The 10,575-nt window shown below is 49.9% G+C and overlaps 1 protein-coding gene across 1 annotated transcript; it reads left to right on the top strand.

Moving 5' to 3' along the window:
- The first annotated feature begins 6,822 nt into the window (after positions 1–6,822).
- Positions 6,823–10,292, top strand: LOC142584288 (uncharacterized). The gene is made up of 2 exons (XM_075694427.1): positions 6,823–6,899; positions 8,064–10,292. Exons 1-2 carry the CDS (start codon positions 6,858–6,860, stop codon positions 10,071–10,073), a joined length of 2,052 nt encoding a protein of 683 aa, XP_075550542.1. The 5' UTR covers positions 6,823–6,857; the 3' UTR covers positions 10,074–10,292.
- The last annotated feature ends 283 nt before the right edge of the window (positions 10,293–10,575 follow it).

Raw genomic sequence — 10,575 nt, 5'->3', positions numbered from 1 at the left:
TCATTTAACACTTATTAAATAATTATTCAAGAAACATCTTGACTTTGAGATTATCCGTATGCTTTGGTACATTACGACAAGGCTTAGCCTCCTCGATGGAGCTTGAACCTACCGGCCTCCGAGTGGAAGAAATGCTTGGTATATGTGAAACGAAATCGAACGACATAAATTTTTTATGACTTACGGCGCATATGCATTTTGAGAAAGCAACACCAATTGAAATCACGTGACTTCAAATCAAGTTCAGTTGAAAGGTGTTTTTTTTTCTGCGTCTCACTTTCATTTATCTACTCCAGTCGGTTTTCTTCGTAGATAAACAAGGCGCAAGGCAGTCGGACGTACTAGAAGATATCATAAAGTTACTTGGCTAACTTCAACTGTAGTTCAACGTACTTTAGATGCCGACAAAGCCGATTGTAGCTCTAAGACAACTTCCTGACATTTCTTTTTTTTTGGTCCAGGTATGGGCTAAGGATGTGCAGTAACGAGGTTGAGAGAGAAACATTTTCTGGATTCTGGAGCGCTCTTTGGGGCAACTGGATGTCGGGGGAGGGGGGGATCACTTGGAGGTGGAGGAGCGCGTACCACATCAATGGCGTTGTCTCTTCACTGACGAGCTGATCTGCATTCTCTGATATCGTGAGCGCAGGAGCAGTTTGAACTGTCGCGCGATACTATATGCGGAACGAAACGAAACCTGAACAAGACAGAAAATGACACTGGTTCAAGATCGATTACAATGACGATCAGAATCTGCGGCTCATGCCCACTACGAGGAATGGGCCACTCGACTGGCGCTCGCTAAATGCAATAATTCAATGAACTTTTTTTAAAGCTGGATGAGGGAGAAAAAAAAGGAAGCAGAAAATAAAGTGCGATCGTAGCCATGCGTTGATCCTGTTATATTCATCTTCAACTTCCAAGAAACTGGAGGAGACAACCTCACATCCCCACACATCACATAGTTCCCGGCCCACATGGGCAACAATTCCGGACCTCCTGACTGTATTCCGAACGAGTGGGCACACCAACTGGCGCGAGAGCTCACATTCCGCGTCTGCGGTGCGCCCTCTCGCTTCAACCCAGCCTGGAGGGACCTAGACAACAAAGACCCACTCGTATCAGACCACGAAATCACTTCGAATCATAGGTTATCCCGAAGAATTTGTCCTCCTCCTCACCCAAAGCTCAAAAAAGCACAGGCCGTCACTTACAGACAGTTGCAGACTAGGACATACATCACACCAACAACACTAAGCAGGATCAATCCTGACCTTTCTACTGAATGCCCACACTCCGGCCACGAATACAACAACTTCGAACACATGCTCTGGCTGTGCCCTGCTAACGCGAACACGGACTTCCCCGACCAGCCTTCCGGCGGCCCCGACCTGGGTGGAGCCGCCGGATTGATTTCCCCTCAGGACCTAAATAAAGTTCTAACTCACTCAACTCAACTGTCGTTAAACTATGTCTCTTTCTTTTCGCCATGGGCACCAAGACTGGCGATGACGAAGGGATCCCAATGCGGCTGACGCCATGGACGCCGTTCCCATTGGGAACCATGGCCAATCCCGCTTCATGGGTATGTGCCATTATTCGAAGGCGACAACAGCAACAACAACAACGGTAGCAATTATTCGTGAAAAGACACAGTTCTACGCAAATTTATTGCGAACTGCGAGCCCCGGTTGCTATTTCATGACAAATGCCAGTATTTATTTACCAGTTACAAAAAGATTCGAAAAGGCACGAAGAAGAGCGGGCGAAGCCAGCGCACCATGTTCTCACCTCGGGTAGCCATCTTCAGTCAGGATTGCATGCATGTAAGCCGAGATGAAATTGATTTCAACCGAGATGCCTGCTATATATAGCTCCCGAATTATGTTCCGCATGTTTCTCTATTCCAGCTTATGTTTGCGCATGACATCTTACTTCAAAAACCTATGAGTGCGTTTTTCAGCCTGAATGTTAAGAAAGAAAACTTGGTCTCAAAGAGAGGCTTTCTGTGCAGTGGCGTAGCTAAGTCGTCTGGCACCCGGAGCCCATAGGTCTTCTGTCACCTCCCCCCTACCTCCTGGGTGTAGTCGGGGAAGTCGAGGATATCGACAATTTCCGGGTTTCAGCACCAGTACAGCCGCCTTGGATACCGCGCACGTCCGCCGGGTCCCCCTCTCCTTCGCTTTCTTTCCCAGAGATCGCGAATGCAGCAGGTATTGGCGGTGAGGAGTTACGGAGTCGCGATCCATCGGAAGCGCATCGCTGGCGTTGTATGAGGGACCACGCGGCGCGCTCCTCATAGGTTTTGCTCTCAGCGCACACTGAAAACACCACGCGGGAGCTCTCCCGGACATTTCTGTAAGTACTTTCAAAATTAGAGAAGTTTTTTACTGTCTAAAGAATAATCTTGGGCAAACTGAAAGCACAGAATCGCTTACAGACGCCATCTCTTTACCGAATACGTACAGTGAACGCCAGAGTGCGCGGTCACCGCGATGGAGTCTCCCGTACCGGCTTCTTGCGTGAAAAGTAGGCAAACTTTGAGAGCAAACTTAGTGAAATATGTTCTTATAGTGTATGTATAGCTAAATGGAGCGTAATAGAATGAAGCCTCAATGCAGCGATCGCACAGCTTCGCAGCGACCGACTGCGCGTCTGCATGCTTGTCCGCGCTCTGTTTCGCTTTCGCCGCGTGCGCGTTTTCGCACCATGCCATGAGCTTTAGGCCGCAAAATATGATCATTTGACAGTATACAAGCAACCATTGTTGCGTGGGCGCTATCAGAGCAGTTCAAAAATAATTTAATTGTAGAGACTTCAACGCCTACGGGGACTGTGATGTACCGTCGCGACGATTCAATCTTCTTTTTTTTTTTCTAAGTTCTTGGACGTTTCAATAGTATTTCTCGAGTTGCCTCGCACTATATATTTATTGGTGTTCTCAGCCTGCGATTTCCCGCGGCTTCTTTTTTTGTTATCCAGTGCATTAATTCATAACACAAGCATGACCATATGCCATGCTTTTTTTTAATGTGCTTATAACGGCTCCCTTTCCACTCCAGTGAACTTGCCAGTATCTACAGCATCGACAAGTTGATAGACCAAACCGTCATGACATTAGTCGGGCAGCGGACTCGGGCGAGCGTCTCAGTGCGCGTTCTTCGGCGCCGTAGCAGAAGTTTTCCTCGCGGCTGTGCTTGCTGCATACCCGAGTTGTAGCCGATGACTGTTTGCCGGTTTTATGTTTCGCGAGCCAAGCTTCACGCAGCTTCTTGTACTGCGGCTACGTATGAATAAGGCTGACACCGGGCTCCATTGTATACGTCCGGCACTGCGGCACCGAGCAGTAGCCTACCGTCTTGCTCGCCTTCAAAGGCAGCCACTACCTTTCTTTAGTGCTTTCAATCATTGTAAAGGAGACAATAGAAGCGGGAAAATCTCGCTACTAAATGAGGACCGCAGAGTACGAGGGAATTTAAACTCTCGTTTTCAGCTCGCTTCGGCGCTCTCGAAGCAGCCGATGCGGTCGCTATGTCCACGCGATCCCTAATAGCACGTCACGCCGACGGTGCCGCCAGCTTTTCCAGGGGTGGAGCTCGAGGCCAATACACGCTGTTTTTTCTGCGCCAAATAACACAGGGTGCTGCACAGATAACATGTGATAAGCGCATGTGCACATCTTCTGTCAGACTGTAAGGCTTGTTAACCAATACAAATGTGGCATCGTGGCAAATTCGGCTCACGTCACAAGTAAAAAAAAAAATAAATTTATAAAGCTTTATATAACAAATTAATTTTAGCGGCAACATTGCATTTGCAAAATTGAAGGCCGACATTCATATCTTGCCCAACAACAACTTCACAAAAATCGTCGTATTCTGGCTGTGGGCCGCCCTGAACGAAAACGAAAATTAAATTGTGTCTCAGTGACGCTGGTCTCTCCACCATATTAGAAAAACGGAAAACGCCGCCTGCCTCCCTGCTGCGCAGGCGCCATTGTTATGACAATTACGAGTTCTCTTCATTGTGATCGATAAAGCGTTGTTTTTATTTGCTGCTATACGGAAAAACGTGATTATCCGAGCTGCGGTACCACCAGAAGATTGGGAACAAAATAGAGCACGCTTCGCGTCGATTGTTGGCGCCACAATAAAAATAAAAAAAAAGACCGCGATGAAGCCCGTGTCAGCGAAACCTGTTGGTCTGCACTCGCAATGGAGAGGGTTGAGGGATCAACCTGGGCGCCGCGCGCAGTTCCAAAGTACTGTAGGTTGTAGCACCCAAAACGATATTGTTTAAGAAGTTTTTGTTGATTTAATAATATGACTTTGAGTCCTCAATTCTGGAATTGAAGTGCTTCCTCTATAAGTACTAAATAAGGGATTATTAAGGATATGGTTATTACCTATCTGCCATATTTTTCACGCTACCGAGTTCCTAGTAATCACAAAGACACATAACTTCATAGAATATCGGGAAATATCCTTACAACATTCACGCTTTCTTTTTTTTTTTTTGTAAAATTCTGTGCAGCTGACACAGACGCTGTACTCGTGACATGAAGTCACGCAACAACAAGCTTTCTGAAACTTTCGAGGGTAAGAAGGAAATCGTGAAACACAACGGCAGCTTTCGCAGTGGCTTCTCAGAGCGAGCGCGAGAGGGGAAGTAAAAGGGAGTTGAACATCACGGCGCCCGCGACTATATACAGCCTGTCGAGTCATACGCCACCAAACTCTTCGGCCGCACCTAGTCTGAAGACAATCCAGACAATCCCATTCGCGACTTTTGACGGCCGCACTTATGCAACGTCGCTCTCAACGAACGCTTCGCCGTAAACGCGAGCGCAGGGCACGCTGGTTGAACGCCCTCTTACTGCTGTCTTTGTTCGTCTTCGCTGCGCGTTCTGAACGGAAGAGGGACCCAAGAACCCTAACGCTTTACAACGCCTCACTCTATGTTTCGCGACTCCTGCTCCCAGCATAAACGCACAGCACGAGCGCACCCCACATGAAACGTTCCTCTAAGGCGAGTAGTTTAGCGACCATTTCGCGTATTAAATTTTTTAGCCCGCACATTCGTGCAATTATTTCGTGGGGTGTTGATAGAGCTGCAGCCGACAATTCTGCGGCGAAACGCATCGGGTACATGAGCTCGCGCTACTGGATACTGGAGAATTCTTTGCCATTTGCGCCCAGTCAAGCCGGCGGAATGAGGGGTGTCTTCAGGCGTATGACACCCTCCCCCCTCTGGCCCCTTCCACCCGGGGCCCACGGCCCCCCGGCGCCCCGGCCCCCCCTGTTGCTACGCCACTGTTTCTGTGAAAGCGGGTTTGGAAGGCTCAAATTGGGCATAAATGTAAAACAATCTCTTAAGCTGTTGCAGCTTCTGTAGAAGCGGCGTTGGAAAAGGCAATAGAACGCATTATGGTAAATCTCACCGACTCCCTTTCAGGCTTTGTCCTGAAGAATAGCTCAGTGGCTCAATGATCACAGAAGTAATTTTACACCGCAGCTCTAAGGCGGCCGCTCCTCGTTTCGCTCCGGCGTTCTGCCTCGGCATATACGAGTGAACGAACAGCGAGGAATGAAAGAGCGAACTCGGAGCGCATCGGGGGATGAAAGACGACGATAATTAGTACCGTCAGGAGGAAAGCGGGTGAGGATGATATGGCGAAAGCTTGAGAAAAGCACAGTGCCGCCCAAAACGGGCTCTGCGGCTACGACCGCTACGAGATGGCGCTAGAGTCCCGTACCGTGGTCTGTTCACAGGTGGCACGCGACGAGCGCGTCCACCGATACCACGTATGGAAAGAAAGCGCTGTATGAGCAGAGGTCTGCCTGCGGCGTCACCCGCGCTCCGCTTCTCGCGATCTCTCGATTAGCGATTAGCGATTGTGCCGCACGAAGCAGATTGTCCACGTCAGCCAATATATCGTGAAATGAAAACAGGAAAAAGGCTGCGCTCAAATTTCGCATTAGGCAATGGCGTAATCGCCGGTAAATTTTTTTTTCCATATTATTTTGCCCCCGTGAAAACGACGCAGTAACGTTTGTGCAGTGGTGCATAAGCAATGCGGGAACGAATGAAATATCCCTTGTCTTGAGTGAACTTGTATGGTACATGTGAATGTATACCTGAATAACTGAGAGAAGGTATATTCTCTTTGCCAGACGGCGCCATCAAATTTTTCTCGGTGTCATGACGTCGGGATGATGAAATGACGCGAACTGTGTATAAAACTGAGATAACCTACTTAGCATAAATTAAACTTTTTCCAACGTATAGCTTCATACTAGCTAAGTGACATTCCATTACGTGCGGAAAGCCTTTGATAAAGCCTCAACATACACGTCAGTATCGTTGTTGTAGTTTCTGATCATATTTCTTTAACGATCGAAATAACTTCCTTTGAATCTTTCGGCCATTTTCGAGGTTCATTGGTGGACGGTCGGTGGACGGTGGATGGCCGGACTCGGCAAAAAACGTTAGCTCGCTCTCTTGCTGACTCTCTCTCTCTCGTTCACTCATTCGCTTACTCCTTCTCTCGTGCTCTTTCTTGCTAAATCATTAGTTCGTTCGCTCGCTCCTTCGTGCTGTTTGCTTACACTGACAATCATCGTCAGTGCCATATTTCTTCATACCATCGCTTCGCTTTATCGTCATATTATTTTGAGACATTTCTTCTTGCTGTCGCTTTCTTTTTACTGCCAACGAGGCAATCTTCGCGGTGACCACAACATTGGCTGTTTGTAGAATTGAACGAATAACCATGGGCGAACGGATGCCATCAATCAAAGAAGAAGAAGAATAGGTCTTGCTCACCAGTTACCATACTTCATAGCGAGAGGCGTTCCATGGGTTCCATATTTTCGTCGTTATTCCACGGGGAATCACACGTAAGTGCAGCCTCAAATATAAACCCTCTACACATCGAACGCGCCCCCCCTCCCATGTCGCGCTAGACATAAACACAAAAAAAGAGTTGTTTAACTTGATCAATGTTGCGCCAGCGCTCACCCGCCGTCTTGACACACCGGCTATAGCGTTGCGCTGCTAAGCACTTCGAGCTCAGGTGACACTGTTGCCGTTCTGTTGGCATAATGACGCATTGGGCACCGTAATTCACCGGTTAGTCTCGAAGTCACATACGGCAATGACAATGAACGCGAGCTCGGCACAACGAGTCGATTTGTTTGTTCTTTATGAGGAGTTTTCTGCTTATTCTGTTGAGTGACTTGTGAGAAGACGACAAAAATCTATACATTTCAGACAAATGATAGTTTGGAACCCCACTGACAAAAAATACCAGAGGGATAAGCATAGTCTGTTTTTTTTCAACGCGCATTTCCAGAGAAAGAATGTATAATTAAATAATGACTGAAGGCGTAATTGGGAAATGGATTAGAGAGCTGTGTTTTACCTTCACCTGCGAAGATCCATGGCACAGTTAAGAGTATCTTCCACATTAGCCCATGGCCAGATCTAGCCCTAGAACGATTACACCATTTACGTGGATACTTTTCCCGGAATCTGCTGAATGTCCAGGCTCAATGGCATGATACAAGCATGATGCGGTAATTGCGTCGCTGTCTATTTATTTTAGCGCTAAAAATTTTAAATGCCAACGACAGAGGTTCCGCAAAAGGATGTCGTAGCCAGTGCCCTTGCCACAGCGTGGCTTACGTTTAAACCAGTTAATACATTTCTTCACTGTACAACGCCGAACCAGAGGCAGGAGTAAGTGAACTGCACGCAAGAGGCGCTGCAATGTAGTCGACTCGGCACGTATCCCAAGCTCTCTATCGCAAATGCAGTCGGTGGGCAAAGAGTCAATATACCACGACCAGGCGAAGTAGGACCAATAAAATGGCCTAATGCCGCTTGAGCACACCACATTATTCAAGCAATAGATTTGTCAAGACTCAGGCCGGAGCAAAATAAACAAGACAGAAAAAACAAACACCGTAAAAAATGTTGCCGCCACTGCAGCTGCATAAGAGACTCAAATCGATCCCGTTTCAGTGTCACTAAGCAGCACCGCTTGCCATATTTTCCCGCAGGACAGCGACGCTCCGTCGCTCATCACCACCGACGCGACGTGCGGAGGCTACGAGCTGCGACGCTGGGCAGGCGCCACGGTCATCGCCTTGGCCATTATCAGCACCATCACGGGCCTTGCCTTCCTGCTGCAAAGATCGCTGAGTCCCTACGTCGCAAAACAACGCGAACCACTAGTCGAATTTCCCGAAAGCACCGGGCTGTTGCTCAGCGCCGTGCCATGCAACTCTTCTCTGTGTCAGCACTACTCGTCCCTCATCGCGTCGTGCGTCGGAAGCAGCAGCGCCGCGTCGCCCTGCTCGAGCCTGTCGCGATTCGTTTGCGGCGATCGACTCTGCCACGGCCACGCGATCGACTCTCTCGTGCGCAGCTACCTCCGCGCTCTGGCTGCAGACGCGCTGGCTGCCTGGCAGCCGCGAGCCGAGGACCCGTGGGCCGCCGTGAACCGTGCCGCTTCTCTGTACGCTACGTGTCGTCGTCGCATGCGGAGGGCCGCCATTGATAACGACGACGGTATCGCCGAGACGATGGTGATTCTCAGCGCCAACGAGAGCGCGGCTGAACTCGTAACCCGACTGGCGGCCCGTTACCAGGACGGCGCGATCATCTGGTTGGACGCTGCGCCGTTGTGCATGGGAGAGTCCAAGAGACGACTTCGACTCGGCATCCATAGTCAATTCCTGAGGTCCGCTGAGGATATGAACTGGCTGCCGTGGATCCGACGGGGACGGCGCTCGGCAACGAACCCTCAACACTCGTCGCGCACTGGCGGAACCACTGCGACCCTTGACAAGGACGTGATGCGAGGCAAGCGCGAGGTGGTCTCGATCTTGAGAAATGCAGGAAACCTCCACGTCCAGCATCCGGTTACGCTGCCCATTCGGAACCTGGACGAGTACGGACTCAGCTCGAAAATCCTGACGGACGAGCTCAACAGACGCGCTACCGCGGCAACCGAGGCGCAGTACACCGGCAACGATGAGATCGAAGTCGTCAACCGAGCCGTTCTGCCGTTCCTCGAGGAGGTGCTGCTCCGCAAAAGGAACCTGGAGCCATATCTGGCCTGGGAGTTCGTCCGGCACCGGTTAGCGTGCTTCACTCCCTACCCACGCAGCATGGCGCACGCAGAGGAAGACAGCTGCTTCGATTGCATCGAGCAGGTTGCCGGTCTGGCCGCACACGCTCCGTTCCTGAGCGTCAGCACTGAGGTTGAGTCGCGGGCCAAGGTCACTGCCTTCGTGGAGCGGCGCGTCAAGGGCGCCTTGTTGGACCACATCGACAAGGCACGTTGGCTGTCGGCCGTTCATAAGGACTTGATTGTCGAACGCCTCTCCTTTTCGCGCATCGTGCGTGGCGTTCCGGCTTGCGGGAATGGCGTCGCCAAGCTTAACGCCTACTACGCCGACCTTCCACCAAGCACGGGCAACTTCTGGCGGGACTTTGACGCAGCGGCTAGCGCTGCCTGGCAACGCTCCATGAGGCGACCGCCTTTATCGGGTGTGCCGTTTCCGCTACTCTCTGCGGAGCCAAACGTTCTTACTGGAAAAGACGCGGTATTCGTCCCGGCCGTCTACCTGGTACCGCCCCTTTTCAACTATGGTGACGTCGAAGTGGCAAACTATGGCTTCCTGGGCTTGGCACTCGTACGCGCCCTGGTGCTCAGCCTAGGCCTGACGGGTCTTTTCAGGCCGTCCAACCCTGAGGACGCGGAGGTGGTAAGCCACGAGGAGGCCCTGACCCGCTGCCTAAACTTGGATCATGCCTCGAAGACGTATCCGTTGGAACTTGCCGACATGATGGCACCGGGAGCAGCATTGAGCGCGTTCACCGCCGTTGGCACGGAGGTAGCTCACACGCGTCAGATGTATGTTGACGCATGCCTTCTAGCGTGCTCCGGAAACGGGCAACAGCGCTGCGACTTGCCGGTATCGCAGACGGTAAATTTCGCGACGGCGTTCTCTTGCGAAAACACGTCGCGCATGGCCCCAGCCGCCAGGTGCGCGGTGTGGTGACGGATTTGTCATGCGCGCCCAGGTGGAAACCGTCGCAAAGCCGTTTGATGTGATAGGAGGATTTGTGGCGTCGCCGCATTTGTTACCGGGCTCACTAAGCGAAGCTTTGTTGGCTGTGTCTACAGGCAGTACGAAGTGAACGTTAGACGTAGACTTATGTTGTTAACTCTTGTGAGTTTCTTTAGGGTCGTTTCAATAAAGAAGGCCCGCAACATCGTCTTCGAGCGACCAGATTTGCTCTAGAACTAATCTATGCATGCCATAGAATACACAGCCCCAAAAAATCACGAGAATTGATCTACGCCAACCCAAGCTATATTTACTTATTATTTATTTATTTATTTATTTATTTACTTATTTATTTATTTATTTATTTATTTATGATACCCTCAGGGTCAACAGACATTACAGAGGGGAGTGATATAAAATGCAGGAATACAACAAAATTTTAACTATACAACAAGCTGCACAATGCTTCTAATTATGCGATAATAATTATAAA

Source organism: Dermacentor variabilis, chromosome 6 (assembly GCF_050947875.1).
Source record: "Dermacentor variabilis isolate Ectoservices chromosome 6, ASM5094787v1, whole genome shotgun sequence".
Classification (NCBI taxonomy): domain Eukaryota; kingdom Metazoa; phylum Arthropoda; class Arachnida; order Ixodida; family Ixodidae; genus Dermacentor; species Dermacentor variabilis.
This window is presented reverse-complemented; position numbering and strand designations above follow the sequence as displayed.